This window comes from Octodon degus, unplaced genomic scaffold (assembly GCF_000260255.1).
Source record: "Octodon degus isolate 3935 unplaced genomic scaffold, OctDeg1.0 scaffold00056, whole genome shotgun sequence".
Classification (NCBI taxonomy): domain Eukaryota; kingdom Metazoa; phylum Chordata; class Mammalia; order Rodentia; family Octodontidae; genus Octodon; species Octodon degus.
The window spans coordinates 12,393,195-12,413,637 of record NW_004524632.1 but is presented as its reverse complement, the minus strand read 5'-3'; the positions used below and the strand labels follow the sequence as shown (position 1 = coordinate 12,413,637).

The 20,443-nt window shown below is 45.5% G+C and overlaps 2 protein-coding genes across 2 annotated transcripts in view; one reads left to right on the top strand and one right to left on the bottom strand.

The window, feature by feature from the left end:
• Nmt1 (N-myristoyltransferase 1) overlaps window positions 1-16,723 on the bottom strand; it is a 39,319-nt gene extending 22,596 nt beyond the window's left edge. The window contains exon 1 of the mRNA XM_023718145.1: window positions 16,554-16,723. Within this exon, the coding sequence (XP_023573913.1) occupies window positions 16,554-16,684 (131 nt within the window). The 5' untranslated portion in view covers window positions 16,685-16,723. The remainder of the gene's footprint in view (window positions 1-16,553) is intronic.
• A 197-nt stretch (window positions 16,724-16,920) lies between these two features.
• Window positions 16,921-20,443, top strand: part of Dcakd (dephospho-CoA kinase domain containing) — a 21,765-nt gene continuing 18,242 nt past the window's right edge. Inside the window, exon 1 of the mRNA XM_023718100.1 lies at window positions 16,921-17,495. The gene's annotated coding sequence lies outside the window, so the exon portion shown is untranslated. The remainder of the gene's footprint in view (window positions 17,496-20,443) is intronic.

The window sequence follows — 20,443 nt, the reverse complement described above, 5'->3', positions numbered from 1 at the left end:
CTCCTGAGTTTGAGCTCAGCATCCAGATCTTGTCTCAAAATAAAAAAGACTGAGACACAAGGCAGGAGCTCTGTGCCAGAGCCAGCTGCTGTACTGTGAGAAGACACCCAGCAGGGGCGCTGCGCTTCGCAGCAGACAGCATGTGGCCTCCAGCCCTGGGCTGCTTAAAAGCAGTGCACAAAGCCCGGAGAAGTTATTTCTAACTTTAAGAGTTGTTTTGTAATTTTTGTAAAGCAAGAAAATCAAACTGTTTTAGAAATAAAATTCATCCTAAAAATAAACAAAAAGAGCTGGGTGAGGTGGCCCGTGCCTATAACCCCAGCATGGGGAAGGTGAAGCAGGTGGTTTGTTGCCAGCCTGGGCTATACAGTGAGCTCAAGGCCAGCCTAAACTGCACCGGGAGACCGTCTCCAAAAAAAAGAAAGGCTGAGATCTAGCGCAGAGGGTCCCTCCAGGCACCACATGAAGGCCCACGATTTTCAGCTCGAGCATGCCAGAACCGCTGTGATGCTCTTCCAGTCAGGCCTGGAGCGGCAGCCAGGGTCAACCTGTTCCAGCACAGAAAGAAATCAAGATGAGGCAGGTGGCCACCAACCAAGAGTCAGGATCTCGTGACAGCCACCATCTCCACACCCTCTGAACGGCTGCTGTCCATGCCCTGTAGTGCTTTATAAGGGCAGCCTCCAAAGCTGTAAGAGCACACCTTCTTTGGTTTTTGTGAGACAGGATTTCACTGTGTGCTCCAAGCTGGGTTTGAATTCATGGTGCTCCTCATGCCTCAGCCCCCTGCGTGCTGGGATGACAGGTACACACAAGCCTGCCAGGCAAAGGGCACCACTGCATCCCTCAAGGCCCAGGACCACAGCCCTCTTGTGGGAAGTGGCGCTGCAGCTCAGCCAGCCACCTCCACTTCCAGCTCTCATCAGTGTCCAATACTGAGGCAGAGGGCCAGAAGTTCAAGGCCAGCCTGGACAACTCCACAAGGGTTTCCCACCCCAAAAAGAAGAGAGGAGCCAAGCCTGAGCCAAGTGGTAGTGTGCACCTGTAACCCCAAAACACAGGTGGCTGAGGTAGGTCATGAGTTCCAGGCCAGCCCGCTTTGTTTTTCTTAAAACCCCAAATATAAATAATAAAAAGAGCTGGAAAGCTGGGGATGTGGGCTGGTGAGATGGCTCAGTGGTCTAAAGCACCTACTTAGAACAAGCTTACCAAAGCACAGGGACCACGGTTCAATCCCCCAGCACCACATGCCAGCCAGCCCCGCCCCCTGGTGGGCTGAGCTGGCCACACACACACACACACACACACATAAATAAATAAATTTAAAAAAAAAGAAAGCTGGGGATGTAACTCAGTGGGATGCCACCTGCCTATCCTTGGACCTAGGTTCATTCTTAGCATCACAAACTTGCACACGGACATCCTAGGTGGATGGGGGAGTTCATGCCTGCAATACCAGCCCAGGAAGGCTGAAGCAGGTGGGCCACAAATCCAAAGTGGCCAGGGCAATTTAGTGAGATATCTCAAAAGATAATAAAATTAAAATAGGCCTAGAGATAAGCTCAGTGCAAGAGCCTGGATTCCGTTTCCACTACTAAGTAAAATGAACTCCAGAGGACAGAGAACACAACTTGGACAACTGTTCCTCGCAACCCCTCCCCTTGGATTCAGCATACAACTATGAGCTTAATCATTACATGCCCGAGGAGCACTCTCCAGGCCTAAAGCCTGAAATAAAACTCGGAAAAGTTCAGCCCAAAGGAGGTCACACTGATCTTCCTTTTTGTCTCCACAGCAGCTGTGTTCATAATTTCAGCGAGTAAGGGAGATGCCATGAGACTTTAAATTACTGCCTTTCTGAACACCTGTGACCCCAACTACTCAGGAAGCCAGCCTGGGCAACCTTGCGAGACCCTGCCTCAATTAAACAACGGGAGCTGGTGATTTCACTCATGTTCCCAGGCCCGACATGACTGCTGGGGTAGGGGCATGGGGGGAGAGGGTGGAGGTCAAATTTCTTTTCCTTGGGACAGGCTCTCTGTGTAGTCCAGTCCAGCCCTGAACTCACAACGAGCTCTTAATTTGCCTGCCTCAGACTCCAGAGTTCAAGTTTTTTTACTGTATTCTCCTTGCTCAAATATGTCCTATTCCTCTCTACTATAACTATTTCAAATGTGTCACCACCTTAAAGAGACCACTGATATATATGATAAAAAGAAAAGAAGTAAAAAAATTACAACTTTGGTTCCTTGTTTTCTACCTCTAAAAATTGTTAATTCTTTGGGTTAAACCAAGCACAGTGGCACACACCCGTCATCCCAGCACTGGGGAGGCTGAGGTAGCAGGACTGCTGCAAGTTCAAGCCAACCTAGGCTACAAAGCGAGTTCAAAACTGATAGGGTTGTTCTTTGGGTTTTATTTTATTTTAGGGAAGGGTCTACAGGGTGTTTAGGGTCTTACTACTAGGACTCATAGTGATCCGCCTGTTTACAGCCTCCAGAGAGCTGGGATTACAGGCACTTGCCACCACACCCAGTCTCAATTGCCATCCCAGGGGCGGGGCCAGCATGGCAGGCCTAGGGATCCAACCCCTGGCTCCTCAGCCTGCTTGCAGGTAGCTTTAATCCACTGAGCTATTTGGCCGGCCCCTAAAACTGATTTTCAGGTACCCAGCACAACAGAGAAACAGGCAGGAGAAAGGGAAAGGGGCTGTATTTTATTTGAGGACATGAAGAGAATTTTGGGGAGATAAATTCTCTGTGCTGGACAAAGGGAGGCTGAGGCTTTTATGGCCTTTTCCCAGGGGTGGAGTTTGAGGGGGATGTTTAGATATACCTGAGAAGCTGACTGGGGGTCTTCCCTGAGGCGGCGGGAAGGGCGAAAAGAAACTGCATCCTGAACTAAGTTGGACAAGAAGGGTCTTGGGAAGATAGGCTTTTTTTTTTTTTTTTTTCCAAGCTGTGGCAGGTTTTATTAATGACAAATTCTGCTTCGTTTCTTTTTCGCCAGTCTGTTGTGGCATGCTTCTAAAGATATCAGAATCCCCTGGATCAATGCTTGCCAGTGCACACTCTGTAGTATTTTCCACATGCTGTGCCCAGTTCGATATTACTGCCTGCTGTAGTGGTGGACACCAGTTTTGGCCAACATAGCATAGTACTCTTTCAGATTTCCTCAGGGTGGGCAGTTGTTGGCAAGGATGACCAATTTCACTTTGCCCTGTCTGATCATCTTCAGCGTCTGCTTGTACCCCAACACGTATTTTCCACTTTTCATAACAAGTTGGAGCCTTGAGTTAATGGACTCCAGAGATTTTTTCGTCTTCTTTGCAGCCACCATCTTCCTGTCTTAGGTGCGGACAGCCCTCAACCAGGAGCAGCTGCCAAGATGGCTGGGGAACCAGAAAGGCAGGCTTTTGTTTTAAGGGCATCAGCCATCTTAGATGACCACCACAATAATTTCAGCAATTCATATTAGGGCCAGAACCTACCAAATAGTGAGACCCTGAACACCCTGTAGACCCTTCCCTAAAAGACAAAAAGAAAAAAAAAAAAAAAAAAAAAATCTTTATGCTAAAAATTTGAATTAAAAAAAACAGAAAAAAGTAAAATTTTGAATTAAAATAAATCCTAGGGGGAACAACCCGCTTGGGGGGATCCTCCTCCTGTCCCTCTCTCAGACAGGAGCTTTCTTTCCCTCAATAAATATATTCTGCTCATAACCTCCGTTTGTTCCTAAAATTCATTCTTTGGTTTTAAGAGAACACGAACTCATGCAGATCACGTCGGGAGATCTTCTTTTTTGGGGGGGATCATTTTTCCCTATGTCATTTGGAGGTTCCCAGTATCACTTGGAGGTCATCCACCTGGGATCAGTTTTTCTTCCTGTATCATTTGGAGATTTCCACCGAGATCACTGGATGGAAGTATGAGTTTGCTTTTCTTCCATCAATTCTAGATTGGGACTTGCTTAGGTAACAAATTTTTATGCTTTAAATGTTGATGTCTTTGCTCACTGCTCATAATTGTTCATGCTTTGCCGCATACAGTTTTGTCTCATATAGTTCTGTTAAAATTGCTTACAACTGCTTATGCTTTGTCTTTGATATGGCTTTATTAAAATGTTGGTCAAAATGTTGGTAAATCTGAATTAAAACATCAAAATGTTATAAGGTTATGATATTTCTCTAATAGGACATTTCATGACTATTTTGTACTTGTATATGTTGCATTTATTTATTTATTTATTTATGTGTGTGGCCAGCTCAGCCCACCAGGGGGCGGGGCTGGCTGGCATGTGGTGCTGGGGGATTGAACTGCGGTCCCTGTGCTTTGCTAAGCTTGTTCTAAGTAGGTGCTTTAGACCACTGAGCCATCTCACCAGCCCAAGACTCTTTTTTTTTTTTTTTTTTTTTTTTTTTTTTTTTTTTGCAGAACCAGGGATTGAACTTAGGTCCTTGCGCTTGCCAGGGAAGCACTTATTCTACTGAGCCATCTCCCTGGCCCCTTATATGTTGCATTTAAACTAGATGCTATATGTACTGGTATTCCTTGCTTGACCTTAGACAACAGCGCTAGAGAGAGCAAAGTTATAAAGCCTCCTAGTGGATTTTATGTAAACTTCTGTAAAATGGGACTTTTAAATCTAGTTCAGTCTTAGGAAATATACATGCCTATATATGAAACACGGGACTCCTTTTGCCAACTAAATGACATCAGGTCGGCAACCGTTCTTAAAGACTCAGAGGACATATTTTACTGGGATGGACTGGTTCTGATCCCCCTCTACATGCTAGAGGTAATGCCAGGCCTGCTCTGTTTCAGTTTCCTTTCTTTGACTTTACTTCTAATTCTCCTACCTCTTTGTACTTTCCTTTTTAGAGGCATGTAAAGTTAAGAAAACTCTATCGACTGTTCCAACTAAATGAAACCCTTAGAAAATGAGTGTTTGTTAACGCCGAAGACAGGGAAGCCATTTTAAAAAGGACACCTACCCCGTCTCTGGGTCAGCTGAGACAAAGAGGAACTACGCTGTCCAGGAGGACCCATATAAAAGCCACGTCCCGGCTCAGTGTTCTGGGCAGGTCTCCTTCGGGAGGCTAAACCTGAGACACAGTGGAGAGAACAGACTTCTGGGTGACACCAGAAGGCGCTATCTCCAAAAGCAGCACGCTTATGGGACCAAAATACATTTAGTGTAAGGAAGGATTCAACCTTTTCTCCTAGTCTTAGTTGTCATTTAGGTACATAAGAGATAAGTTATGGACTTTAAAACCTTTAGTGTAGGGGCCGGGGAGATGGTTCAGTGGAATAAGCGCTTCCCTGGCGAGTACAAGGGCATGAGTTCAATCCCCATTTCCACAAAAAAAAAAAAAAAACCTTTAGTGTAAAGTACTAGTAATCTTGTTCAGGCTGTTAGCTATCCCTTAAAGAACTTGGACAAACAGTGGTTACTCTGCCAGCTAGTAACTGCTCTTAGAGCAGCTGCCACTCTTTGAAGCAGAGGACAGGTTTCCCCAGCCATTCTTTGGTGAATCCCAATTGAGGCCCATGGCTGATGGAATGCTGACCAGAGAAACTGTTGGGAACCCGTTCTGGAGGCTGAGCTCTGGCTGTGTGAGCCAACAGAAACTGAGAACACCTGAGGGGTCGTGGCCAGGGCCGCTCTCTGGTGGACACCTAAAGGTGTTTGGTGGAAACTGGCTCCTGACCACTGAAAGATCTCCACTTACCTATTGTACTTTTTCTCTTTTTGCAAGTAAACTAGGAATTCTACTTGAGATTTTCAGTAGAACAACTTAATGAGTCACTCCTTCAGAAATTAGGCTGAGGCAGCTTGCAGTAGTTTATACTCCACAATGGCTATTAGAGGAAAAGACTTACATGTGAGCCTTTCACTAAGTAAGAGGTTTTTGTCAACTTTAAAGTTTTTTAACTAAAACCAAGCCTTCTGGTTATTTTAAATTTTAGTTATTTACCAGAATGATGAACACCCCTCTGATTTCTTGTTTAACTGAAGTACCAGTAAGACATATTTCCTGAGATGCTAATTAAATAGAAGGACAGATTACTCTTACAGATAAGTTGAGGAGCTACAAAAGATAGCTTTTGCTCCAGACAATTCATTTGATACTTTAGTAAAAACTGTTCAAATTTCCTATAACTGGAAGGGGGAGAAAACCAGGGAAAAAAAGCAAAGAGATCAAAAATGGCTGCCTTTATTGCGGCCTCAAAACAAACCCTAAATCTGATTCTCTTGGCCTTAAGAAGATCTCAATGGCAGTGTGGTTCATCTGCTGATGAGGCTCATCTGCTGCTGCTGTCAGAAGTCATGTCAACATACGAGGGACTGTCTTAAGAGGCCCACAAGCAATGGCCTGACTGCCAAGGCAGCCACTGGAAGTGAGACTGCACTCTGTGGTGGGGGCCCCAGAGCTCAGACTCAGCTTCCCAGGTGGTCCAGTAGGACTGAAGGGCGCTGGGCCTGCCTCCTCCCTCTGGCCAGACTGTTATCTCTACCTGCCATCTCCATGGAGGGGCCCTGAGTAATCACGACTAAAGGAAAAAACCCCAGCTGCACATTGGCACAGGTCTCTTTGTCCTTCTCCAACCCTGACTTTCCTTCCAGTCATTGTACCTCAATAAAAACCAACCTTAGAAAACATCTTGCTGTAGCTGTAATTGAGATGCTGCAATATATTCAAGTTGCTAACTAATCAAAATTGTGCTAAGACTAGTTTTTACAAATGTAATATATATTGTTGTTCATGTAAAAGACTTAAAAGGTATTTCATTGGTTTAATCTGACTGAATGCTATGTATTTCATAATAAGTGTATGTTCTTCGGGTTAATTTCTGATGTAATACAGGTATTTCATGTTGATAGAAAATACATGTGTAACCTCTCAACTGAAGCTAGAGGGGCTTATAGCAAACTGTCAGACTGTATGAATAAAGGGTCTAAAAGCCAGTAGGGTTGCAATTGCTAGGTCTCAAAAAAGGTTTATAAATGTACCTGTGAGCACGAATGTTCATGCTTTGATTATATGTGCTCTAATTTCTCAAAAGTTTGTTCTTCCCTAGAAGATTCCAAAACCCAGGTAATCATGCAGGGAAAATCTATAACAAATATGCTAGATTAAGATTCCTTTTACTGGTATCCACCAGATTTTGTCTAGAGACACACATTAAGACCTCAAAACTAAAAAGTTATATCAGTGAGCCCCAGATATCTGAATAAATTTGTCTGAGCTGAGATAGAAAGGACACAGAATGAATTTATAGATGTAAAGTGAGAATAGTGATACTGGCAGCCTACAGAAATAAAGGTCAGTCAGAAAACAAGGAAAAAGTGATGCTTCCGAGGATCCAGACAGAGAAAAGGGACATTTCAAACAAAAATGTCCAAAGCTGCTAGAAAAGAAAAAGAAAATGTTTATGATAGGGCCAGAAAGTTTCAGATTGATAAGATCATGAGTCTTTACCTCCCAGCCTATAGGAATCGATGTTAACTGCCAATATAAGGAAAAAGGCTGTTAGACATTTGATAGCTCATACAGATTTGTCGGTAGCTACCCAGCCAGCAGCCCCACTTACAAACTAGAGAGTACTCAGTGTTTTCCCTATTTCTGGCAACTCATGTGCCCCAAGTAATAATAAAGTTGGTCAGATATAAAAGGCCAGTTTGTGTGAGACAATACGCAATGGACAAGGAAAATAAAAAAGGGATTAAACCTCACATTTAAGAGATCTCTGCCAATTGACCTACAAAAATTTGTAGTGTTTTTATATGCTGAGATCCCCTGGGCCCTATCTTTATCATTTTTATGGGAAGTCATTACTGTCTCCTTGATAGAAATCATTTTTTACTATATTCATGATTATCCTGTTGATCTTATTATTTGGCATACGAATGTTTAATAGTTTCTTTGGCTCTTTCTCCTCAAAGCTATACATCCACCCAAGAAAAATGCCTGATGTCTACTGAGGGCCTTTAGATAGAACCTCTGAAGAGTACAGCTGACTGCTGATCAACAACTACGACCCCTTTCAGCCTGAAGAATTTAGAGCGGTCATTGCTCATGGTTCCCTCACGGCAGTTTGTGTTACTTCTTCAGAGGGGGGGAATGTTGCAGGCAGCCAAATTAGACATATTTTAGGCAGTCAGAGAGGGCCAGGCCTTCAAAGGAGATAACACAAAAGATACCTTACAACTGTGGGAGGGATGGAGGCTCCTGGGGTGAGCCAGACCTAAAAACCAAAGAGCAAACAAATGCTAACCTCCCTAAAGATTAACATCCCAGATTAATCATCACCCTGAAAAAGCCAGAAAGAGTCCTTATCTGATGGCTACCAGATAAGGACTGTTTTACATTCATGCCCCCTTGCTACATGACTCCCTTCCCCATTTGGTCCAGGACTTAAATCAATTTTACCTGAACAATGGTGCTTGTGATCTCATTGGTTGACCATAGTTTTGTCCCACCCCACATCCACCTAAGCAAGTTCCCCCTTTCTCCACTTTAGCCCCACATGGTTTTACACTATAAAAGTCCCTGGAAGAGACAGCTTCCTGGGGAACAACCTGCTGGGGGGGGGGGGGAGAGACTTCTGTCCCTCTCTCAGACAGGAGCTTTCTTTCCCTCAATAAATATATTCTGCTCATAATCAATCAATCAATCAATCAATCATAATCTCTACTTCCACTTTTAGAGATCAGATTTCCTTTTGCAAAACCATTTTACTCTTAAGGCAGAACAGACACAGTCACCAGAGATTCCCACTCATTCTCAGAAAACCAGAGCCCAGAAGGAAGCGAGGTGCCCAAGGCACTGGGAGGAAGCCACAATGTGGAACCCACACAGATGCCTGTCCTCTGGATCACTGGACCGAATTCCTTAAACTCTGCATAATCCCACTAATCATTTAGATAAAAAATAAAACCCAAAAAGCCTGCTTGTGAACCCTCACTGTGAGAAAGATGAAGACATTGCAGTTAGCTGTCCAAGATACCTGTAATGCCTGTGAAAAGCACAGTGGCTGGTGCCAGGCCTCAGACTCTCCCACACCCTCTGCCCTCCCTTGAAACCCTGCCAGGTCGGCCACAGGTTTGCAGCAGTGACAAGAGCACTGATGACTGCTTGATGGGAATGGGACACACAGGGCATTTCGTCTGGCGACCTGGGCTGTGGGCTGGCAATACCAAGGCCAGATGAAACGTTCTTCACACTGCACTTGGCGCTCTTCACCAGGCCCAGTGGGGCAGGTCTGTGATCCCTGCACTCGGGGAGGCTGAGGCAGGAGCAACTTGTTGACTTAGCAAGACTTTGGCTAGGGATGTAGCTCAGTTAGAAGCCCCTGAACTTAATCTCAGTAATGCAAAATCAATTAACCAATCAATCAACCTATCAGCAAATAAATACATGAAAATCATTCTTTGAGCAAAGACTTAATGCTGGCAGCACAGCGCACCCTGGCATGGCCCCTGAAGACTGCTCTTAGAGGAGAGCTCAAGGAGCCAGCCATCTCCACAGCAACGTCCACAGGTTGCTGGAGAGATGCCCTGGGCTAGGACTCACATTGCTACGGTTCAGGAGGGACACAGAAGTAACTCCATAGGGAAAAGACCAGCACCAAGTTCAAAAAGGATCCTCCCAGTCAAAGGAGCGCTGATGGCTATGGCCTACAGGGCAAGGCCTGGGGGCATCCCAGCAGGCCATGCAAGGGGAGGGCGAGAATGCAAATCCCAAACATCTAACAGGAACTTCGTCTAGGTAGGGCTAAGCAGGGCGCTGGTGAGGCTGAAGCAGGAGGATCGTTCTGAGTTCAAGTCCAGCCTGGGCCACAAAATGAGCTCAAGGCCAGTCTGAGCTGTGTAACAAGAGCCTGTCTTAAAGAACGAAAGCAGCAAGAAAGTAAGCTAGCTACCCCTGTGCAGTGGACCCAGGTCACAATGACAGCAGCTGGAGGGTACAGATCCCCACAGCGCAGCAGCTGCTCTGTCACTTGGCACCCCCACGGAAGCAGAGAAGCAAGGACTGGGCTTGTCAAATCTGAGTGGTGTTCTCAATAGGAAATGCTGTATTTATGTGTAACAATCCAAGGACATCTTTGAAGAATCAGAAGAGAAGCTTAGCCAAGATTTCAGATTTTAAAAGTTATCAGGTGCTAAAGAAGATCCTCTAAAGTTGCTACAACTCTGGACTCCAAAAGAAGAGGGCCAGCTGCCAACTTCATGAAGTTGCACACCCGAGTTCAACAATGAGGAAAACCAGGGCTGGGGAGATAGCTCAGCGGCCTAAGCACATGCTTAGGTAAGCACCGGGGCCTAGTTTTGATCCTGGCTCTGCCTGCCACGGGCACACTGGGCCGCCCCGAAACTGAGTGTGGTGGCAATGCGTTTGTAATCCCAGTGCTGGGGAGGCTGAGACAGGAGGATCAGTACGGGTCCAACGCGTATAGTGAGACCCTGCACCAAATACAGAAAAAAAGAAAGAAAACCAGCAGCACCGACCTGCGGCAAGCAGCAGCCTCCCAGAGCAAGCTCACTTAGTTTCCTTTCTTCTGCCTTGCAGTCTCTGCTCTTTGAAGCAGCTCTTGATTAGTTTCTTTTTTAACTGCCACTTCACTGGGAAACAAAATTAGAACACTTATTTGATGAGTTTTCTCTTTTCACTTCTGCCTTAATCTAGTTTGTTTCTTCTCTTTTCTTTTTCTTTGTGCCAGGAACTGAACTCAAGACCCTGTGCTTACCAGACAGGCACTGTGCTGCTGAACTATAGCCCTGGCCCTTTGATCTAGTTTTGAAAAACCAAAAGCTAAAGGCAGAAATGAAGAAAAAGAGGCCAAAGCCAATTTCTTTATTTCCTTTTTTTTCTTTTCCTTTTTTTTTTAGGCACCAGGGATTAAACTCAGGTCCTTGCGCTTGCCAGGGAAGCGCTTATTCCACTGAGCCATCTCCCCGGTCCCCTTTTTTAAAAAATGTATTTAGTACAGGGTCTAGAGGGTCTCACTACAGAGACTGGACTCATAGTGATCCTCCTGTTTTCAGCCTCCCACGTGCAGGAATTATAGGTACGTACCACCACACCCAATCTCAGTCATGTCTCAGCATACCCCAGGAGCAGGGCCGGCACAGCATGCTGGGTATTGAACCTGGTCCCTGCGCCTAAGCAGGAGCTTTAGTCTGCAGAGCTATCTGGCCAGCCCATCAAAGCCAATTTCTTTCCAAAGGCTGAACACAATTACTGTAGTCACAGCCATCAAATACACATGGAAAGGACCACTTATGGAGTGTATAAAGAAGAAAACAGGTGAGTATGACAACCTTACAGGACTCACATTCACAAAAACTTTTTTGAAAAGCACTTAGTAGGGGGGCCAGGGAGATGGCTCAGTGGAATGAGCGCTTCCCTAGCAAGTGCAAGGGTCTGAGTTCAATCCCCAGTTCCACAAAGGAAAAAAGAAAAAAAAAAAAAAAAGCAGTAGTGGAAGGTATTTAAGCAGGAAACAAGGCAGCTCCTAAGAACTCAGGTTAAGGGGGGAGGGGTGCAGTACCCCCCCCCCATGTAGCCCAGCACTCTGGGGGACTGAGGCAGGTGGATCACCAAGTTCGAGCCCAGCCTGAGCCATCTGGCCACTTTAATGAAACCTGCCTCAAAATAAAAAATAAAGGCTGGGGATGTACCTGAGTGAGGCGGCCTTGGGTTCCATCCCCAATACTGGAAAAAACACATCAGGCTGCACCATGGGGGAGGAGAGTGGGACAGGGACAACAAGACCCCAGTCAGAGGGTCCCAGCTCATGCCTGGGCAGCATCACACCCTCACTCACAACACCATAAAGCAAAGCAAGTCTCCAAGGAAATGAATAGTTTAATACATTTTTCTGGAACCCCTGAACTTATCTGCTACTCCACCATTAAAGTCCACTTCAAGATCCAGAGGATTATTCCTAAGTAACACTTCTTGGGAAACCTTGTATTAAAAAAGTGAGGGTGTAGAAGATGTAGCACCTGCCCAGCACGCAAGGCACTGCGCTCTATCCCTCACACTGCACCCCACAAAGAGCAACTGAGCTGGGTGTGGCAGTACATCCCATAACTCCAGCACTCAAGAGGATGCTGTGAATAAGATTGCTCTGGAATACCTCTCGAGTCCGAGCTCACAAGACCAAGGGAGAAAAACAGCACATTAAACCTTCGCATGAAGCAGAACAGCAGAGGGAGGCAGCTCCAAGAGTATCTTAGTCGGACTCCCCCCACTGCTGCAGGTAATTTACTCGAGCAAATAAACTAGAGGGCAAATGCCAATCTCTTTCCCTGTTTCCTTTGCAGCAGTGGGGATCAAGCCCAGGATCATGCACACACTAGGCAAAGGCAACTGTGCGTGTTTAAAACAGTTCAAAAAGGGTCAGAGAGATGGCTCAACAGAATAAGCGCTTCTCTGGCAAGTGCAAGGGTCTGAGTTCGATCCCCAGTCCCCCCCCCCCAAAAAAATAGTAAGAAATAAAAATAAATAAAACAGTTCAAAAAAAAAGAGGCAGAACCGTGGGCATGCTGATATACAATCATGATCCTCAGGTGTGGCACGAGGGCTGCTACAGCAAGCCTCCCTGCGCAACACAGCAATTTAGAAAAATCTTGTTCCACAGTAAAAAGCAAGGGGTAGGAAGGCTGATCAGTGAGAATGCCCTGGATTTAATACTCAGTATCGAGATTGGGCGTGGTGGCAAGCACCTGTAATCCCAGCTCCTGGGAGGCTGTAGACAGGAGGATCACTACGAGTCCGATCTAGTACTGAAACCCTGAGCACCCTGTAGACCCTTCCCTAAAATAAAAATAAATAATCAGTATCAAAAGAAACAAAAACAATGACAAAAAACTAGACAGATATACACAGCCTGGACTAGAGGAATATAGTTGTAGACAGAGGTATACAATTGTAATTTATCAAAAACACGTGTTCGTATTCATGTGCACACACACACACATATATATACATACACACACAGAAGTTGTTTTTTTAATTTATTTTATTTTTGCGTGTGTGTGTGTGTGTGTGTGTGTGTGTGGCCAGCTCAGCCCACCAGGGGGAGGGCTGGCTGGCATGTGGTGCTGGGGGATTGAACCGCGGTCCCTGTGCTTTGCTAAGCTTGCTCTAAGTAGGTGCTTCAGACCACTGAGCCATCTCACCAGCCCAAGAAGTTTTATACTCACCAAATGTTTACGTTTTTTAACTATGGAGGAAACATACTAACTGCAAACATCAATAATTAGGATTTTTATTTATTTATTTATTTATTTATTTTTGGTAGCTCAGGCTACCTGAAGGGCAGGTCTGGTAAGGCAGGTGGAGGTGGGGATCGAACCTAAGTATCCTGCACCTGACTGCATTCGCATGAGCAGGCGCTTAAACAACTGAGCTAACTGGCAGGCCCCCCATCAAAAACTAAACTCACACACAAAGAAGTCTAACCAGCACAGCTGTGTTTCTTATTAATTCAGTAGTACACAACTTCATTAGTGTAATGCACTATGAACTCATCCTAAGAGGCCTAAGAGAAAAAGAGTGAGTTTTATCATAACTTTTATTGTGTTGTATTTTAAAATCATTAATGCAGAAAGGAAAAAGTCAAAGTCCTCTTTGATTTTTTTTTTTTTTTTTTTTTTTTTGGACAGGGTTTCCCTGTAGCTGGCTTACAACTCATGGCAATCCTCCTGCCTCAGCCTCCTGAATACTGGAATTACACGCACATGACACTACACCCAGCTTCAATTCTTTGTGACTTCATTTTTTTGGCACCAGGACCCAAACTCAGGACCTTGTGCGTACCAGGCAACAACTTTGCTACTAAGCTATATCCCCAGCCCCAAGACTTTTGAAATCATGTTGAACAATATTAGGTTAAGACAAAAACATTTCCAGAAGCACAAAAAACAAACAAACAAACAAAAAAAAAAACCACCCACCAGTGACAACTTCCACAACAAACTAGAAGTTTCTTGGTTTCTGTAGGCAATTCACAAAATTAGAGTGAAAGGCTGCTATAGAAAGAAAAATCTAACATATGTCACTCAGTGAGGCAAAATGAAACTACTAATATAGGGCCAAGCACTTTAACATTTGCTATTCATTAATCCAACAAATGAACTCACTAATACCTATTAAGCAAGAGGCACTGAAAATGATCCCTGTGTTCAAGCATATAATGGTCAAGTGTGGGGAGGACTGGACACAAGAAATAAAATTATCAGATGTGTTATTTAACTATTGCCATGAGAAAAGCTACAAAGCTGGGAGCAGGGTGGTGCTCCAATAATCCCAGCAGTCAGGAGGCTGACGCAGGAAGATCCCACACAGTGAATTCAAGCCCAGCCTGCACTACATAGTGAGACCCTGCCTCAAAAAAGATAAGGAAAGCTAAGCTACAAAAAAATACAGTATGTGGTAAGAGCAGAGGGAAAGGGGCTGGGGAGCTAGCTCGGCGGTCTAAGTGTCTGACTGGTAAGTACAGGACCTGGGTTCGATCCCTCGTACCACATGCCAGCACATAGCGAGACCTTGTACCAAATAAATAAATAAATAATAAATAATTTAAAAAGAAAAAAATAGCAGAGGGAAAGCTGGGGAAGATTACAGAAAACTGGAAGAAAGGAGAGGGAAGCTGCATTCCAAATGCCTTCCTCATTTACTCTGTTCTCACACCCAGGACCTTGTGCCTTTCATGCAAGCACTCTATCTCTGAGCTACAATCCGAGCCCTTCTTTTGTGTTTTGTGCTGGGACCAGTCTAGGCCTTCTACATGGTAAGCACATGGGCTATAAGTCACTGTGAAAAAAAACTATTAAAGAACCATAGACAAGGGGCTGGGGAGACGGCTCAATAGAATAAGCGCTTCTCTGGCAAGCACAAGGGTCTGAGTTCAATCCCTGGTTCTGCCAAAGGGGGAAAAAAAAGAACCATAGACATTGATCAGGCCAACAATTTGGTAGAGAAAAATAAAAGCATTTACATAAAGAACAAAGAAAAGGCCACATTTTCACTTGTGAAATGACTATCACCTTCAAAACTTTCATTTATGATGTGCCTATCTACTCAAAGGAGTGAGCTGCCTGTCCCTTCTGGTGGCTTCTTCCTCTTCCTTAGATCTCCCTTCCTAGGAATATTGAACTTCAAAACACAGCTTTTGTTACTACATTTGTTTAGTTATAACAACAGTCACAAGGGCCAAATATGGTAAGCTTCCTTTTTCTCTACATTCTTGTGATTTTTCATGCTAGTTGAAGAGTAAAAATGCTAGATCTTTTATTCTAGGATTCATCACAAAGGGAGTATTAACCAGTTAAATCTTTTTGTTCCCTTCTCTACAAGATAGCAGAATAAAAAACAAGAGTTCATCCAAAGACTTCAACCTTCTACCTTTACCTCTTCTTTACCTGGGGGCATGGGAAAGTCATGAAATGGCAATTATTTTGAACCAGACAACAAGAAGTCTATAACAATTAGCCACAGGGGCCAGGGAGATAGCTCAGTGGACTAAACACTTGCCTGGCAAGCACAAGGACCGGAGTTCAATCCCCGGTTCCAAGAAAAAAAAAAAAAAAAAATTACCCACAGATTCAGCGAGTTACAAACCCAAACAGTAACTTGTGGCTTTCAGTTTAAAAATATACATGTTAACACAGACAGGGAGCAAGAGAGAGTACTAGATACTAACAATCTGAAGAATGTTAAAACTGTGGCCTACAAAAGTCAAAACTGATTTGGAAAAAAAAAAAAAAAACCACTCAAATGTCTGGTGCAGCTTTTCTCCTCAAGCTGAGCAACAGTAGTTTCTTAATGGCAAGACCTAAAAGTGCAAGATGCTGCAGTATTAAACCCACAAGCATGAAATGCTGTCCAACAAGCATAGATCAGTTTCCTCAAGGTTTCACAAAGTTAACAGGAAGCTGCTCCAAAACCTAATTATATATTGCTCAGGAAACTTAAAGATTATTCGAACTAAGATCGTATAAACCAAAACATTATCATACAGGTAATCACAGTGTTTATAAGGTGAGCGTGCATCTAGGGATCTCCGTGATATTTTACAACATAATTACACACATGGTTTGTACAGCCTGGCGAGTCTCCTTCCCGAAAGTGAACTACAGGGAAATGCTTTATTGCTCGTTCACTGCTAGTCACGTCGTTCACACAGCACCTCTGTAAGTAACGTTTTCCCGGGACTGTAGTTACTAGACTGCCGGTGCAGTGCCACCGAAAACTATCGTTCCGCATACTCTTTCCTCGAACAGGCCTGAAGAATGCGAGGTTCAACACACAGAATAACTTTTATGTAATAGAAGTAACTGAATGTCTCCGGCCCTTAACAGACCAAGCAGCCCCCCTTGGTAAATGACAAGGGCACCAGCCAATCGCCGGGCAAGATGCTAATATCTTAACCAATAAGAGCATGGAGGTAGGATTAAATTTAGCTCCCAGGGACTTCCCCGCACCCGAGACCTAGGCTGCAGAAGACCGGTCAGGAACTGGAATCCGAGGATCTCGTTACCCCCGGCTGTAGCTGCTGTCCTCCTCGTTCTCGCAGTCGCTGCAGTGCCCATGGCTGTTCCCGTTGCCTTCCAGCTTCTGCGGCCGCGAAGGTGCCAGGGACTTCACTGCTGTCTCACCCTCGTCCGCCATCTTGAGCTGCCAGCGCCGGTTCCGCGCCCCGTTGCAAGGGGCGCTCCTATTGGACCAGCCTGGCTTGCGCTCTTCTCTGGGTGTTGTAGTTTTCTACGAGAAAAAAAGCGGCCCATTCCTAGAAACCCGAACAATGTGAACTACAATACCCAGGAGGCCAGGCGGCCAGGCGCACTCCCAGAAGCACTGCGGGCGGTCCTGCTCTGAGGAGAGAGGCCACCGGCCCCGGGGCTTGCCGGGAGTTGTAGTGCGTGCTGGCTTCGGGTCGGATGTGCGGAGGACTCAAGTTGCTGATATCTTCAGCCCGCCCCTTGCCCTCCCGGGACCACGGAGGAGCCGTTGTGGGCCGCAGTTAAGGACCGTTACCATCCCGGGTATCTGTGAGAGACCAAAGGCTGCTGGCCTTCCTCGGCGGGCCCTGGACGGCTCTGGCCTCCGAGAAGGCGGCCGACTGCGAGGTGCTCACCCAGGCTCTGAGTCGCTGTGTCTCAGCCCCGAGGTGCCGGGCTCCCCAAGCTCGTCGCGCCCGCTACTCCTCGTTTTTCCGGGGAACCTCCACGACGACCCTTAAGTGAGCGCGTGCATGCTGGCCCGGGAAACGCCTCGCGTCTGAGCGTGTTCCCCCGCACAAGCCTGGAGCTGAGCCCCATTTCACAGACTGGAAACTGCCCTAGAGTTTGGTAAAGTACAGTCACACGGCTAAGTGGCAAAATCAGTGTCCAGATGCGAGTCTGTCTGCCCCTTGGTCCTCTTATTTTTCACCACCACTTCTCTGATGCACGCACCACCAAAGAGTTCAGTTAATCATAAGGTAATCTGAGACGTTGTAATCTATTTTTGGCCTTATTGAATTAGGCCGTTAGTCCCTTGGGGAGCCCCTCCCTCCCCTGCGCGTGCACACGCGCCCCTGCATTGAGTAATCTCCCTTGAGGTGTGAGAAGAGAGCCCCCAAAGACAAGGTTCCCATCCTTGGAGATTTCCTATCCTGAGCTGGGTGCGGTGGATGTTGAGGGAAGGAGGGTTTAAAGAGATCTGCGTTTACAGAGAGCTGATCTGCTTTTGGGGAACTCTCAACGTGGGAAGAAGGGTAGGGTAGAAAGAGGAATAATTCCCATCTAACTCGGGGAAAGAAAACCAAATAAAGCATGGTGCTAAATATAGTCAGCTCTTTTTGTATTAGTGACAGGAGCAGAAAAGTAAATATGACCCAAAGTTGCATAATCCCCAGTTATTTCTATTTGACTTTGGAAGGCGGGTCAGGTCTGTCCATTCTGGCTAAGAGGTACCACTTAGGTTCACCTTTGTGGGGCCAAGACTGCTGTCACCATGGTGCATTTTTGAGCTGCAGCAAGAGAAGCCAGAAATGAGAACGTTGCATGTGTTAGATGACATTAACTTTTCTAGATGTTTTACTGCTTTATTTCATTCAGCCTTCTGAAGTAAATAGGGAGAGGATCTTGACAAAAGTGTGCTCGGCCCCAAAATGTCAGTGACACCTAATTACAGAGCTCAGACCGGAGTTCTAATCCCAGCCTGGTGCTCTTTTCACAAACAGGCAACAGCTGAAGAGAAGCTCAAGAGCGAGGGATTATAGGGAAGGAAGGTGTGGGTTTCTGTGCACCCTGCCACCCTTGGAGTTGATAGCTTAAGCAGATCACCTTGCCTGATTATTTAATCCAAGCTCAGCGATTTTTCCCTGGTGGAGAGCCTTTTGGGGAGGAGGCAAGCAGTGAGGCTATTAAAACCCAGCTCAGACACAAGTGCAAGTCCAAAATTCTGAAATCCAGTGCCTCTGAAAATCTCCAAGTTAGGAAAGATCTGGGAGCCTACAATGGTGGCATGCACCACAATTCCAGCACTTGAGAGGCTGAAGCCAGAGGATCCTGCCAGCTTGAGGCCAGCCTAAACTGCACGGTGAGACCTTAACTAAAAAAAAAAAAACCTGAGGTGCTCCTCTATTTCAAGACTGTTTAAGTTATCCATAGATTTTGTAAGATCTATGATTATAATAAAATGGAATTGTAGGATGCTAAGTATTATGATTCCTTTTTACTATTTTTGGCAGTGCTAGTGATCAAATCCAGGGCTCTGTACTTGCTAGGTAAATGCTGTCCCATTGACCCACATCCCCAGCCCTGCCAAGTGTCATTTTAATGCGTACCTTTGCATTTGGATTTGAAATCATATTAGCATAAAACCGTGACCACAAAGTAACAAGTTTCCAAAATTGAATCTACAGATGTTTCCTTGGGGGTGCTTGTGTGTTTCTCCCAGTTCCACTGTGAGAGACAGCATTCTACTCTTAGCTCTGATTTGTGGAGGGCTAGCCAATTTATGCAGTATATAGACGTACATAACCCTATGTCCTTGTAGATAACTGTTAACATTTTCTACAGTTATTATCTAATTCTTTATACAATCCTCCTCTCCCAACATTCCCAGACTTCTAAACTCAGGGCCAGAATAGCAGGCCTCTCCTCTGATTCTACCAGCTCTTGGAGGAACTGTGCTCCGAGGACAAGGTGCATGGATTCTGAGTGGCCGCTTACGTGAAGGCCCCCAACATTCCTTCCCACAGAGCTGTGTTGAGAGTGTGGAGTCTGATCCTGGGGGCCTAACTGCTGGCTATGCCTCTCATTAATACGTGACCCTGGGCACGCCACTTGACCTCCTAGATTTCTCAGAGCATCAGTAGACTCCTGTATAAAGTGAGATGTGCACGCAGAACACTTAGGAAAGTGGCTCCAGGGACGTAACTGCTTAGCCCATGATGCTTCTAGGCCAGTATAGTGTCAGGGGATAGTCAATACTCAGTGAATTACTATTTTCCTTCCAAGAATTCAGTGTTGGTGCAATGATAAAGAAAAACTTGGTAATCACAGAGTTCAGTCCTTGCTGTATCCTCAGCATCATCATAGATACACAGCCAGTGGGCTCAGGAAGGCATGACCCAGGCCGGGGTTTATTTAAACAATGTCTGGGAACATGCGTGACAGGTTAGGGCCATGGGAGAAACTGCAGGCCTAGGTCCAGGACACTGTGCCTGGCCGAGTTCTCAGTGCAGCCCACTTCCTAAAGAAGCAGGGTTTTCCTCCTGCTTGTTTCTGTGGTTTTTAGAATGCACCGGGTATTCCCTGGCCCAGTGTCACTTGTAAAATCAGAAAAAAACAGCTGCACTTAATAATCAAAGAACGGGCATCAGGTGTGGCTCTTGGTAGCCTACTTGCCTCATGTGCATAAAGCCTTGAATTTGTTTTGTTTTTTAATTTATTTGGTACAGGGTCTCACTATGCAGCTTGGACTTGTAATGATTCTCCTGTTTTCAGCCTCCCTAGCACTAGGATTATAGGTGTGTGCCACCACACCTGGACTTTAAAAAAAAAAAATCTTTATGTATCTATTTATTTTTTTTTGGTACAGGGTCTTGCTACACACAGCATGTGGTACCAGGGATCAAACCCAGGTCCTTTCGCTTGCCAGGCAGGCACTTAGACTGCCAAGCTATCTCCCCAGTGTCTGAAACCCAGGATTTGATCCCTGGGACCACATAAGTTTTTGTTGAATTAATTAATATATGAGGGGGCCGGGGAGATGGCGCAGTGGAATAAGCGCTTCCCTGGCAAGCTCAAGGGCCTGAGTTCAATCCTTGGTTCCGAAAAAAAAAAAAGGGGGCTGGTGAGATGGCTCAGTGGTCTAAAGCACCTACTTAGAACAAGCTAAGCAAAAGCACAGGGACCAGAGTTCAATCCCCCAGCACCA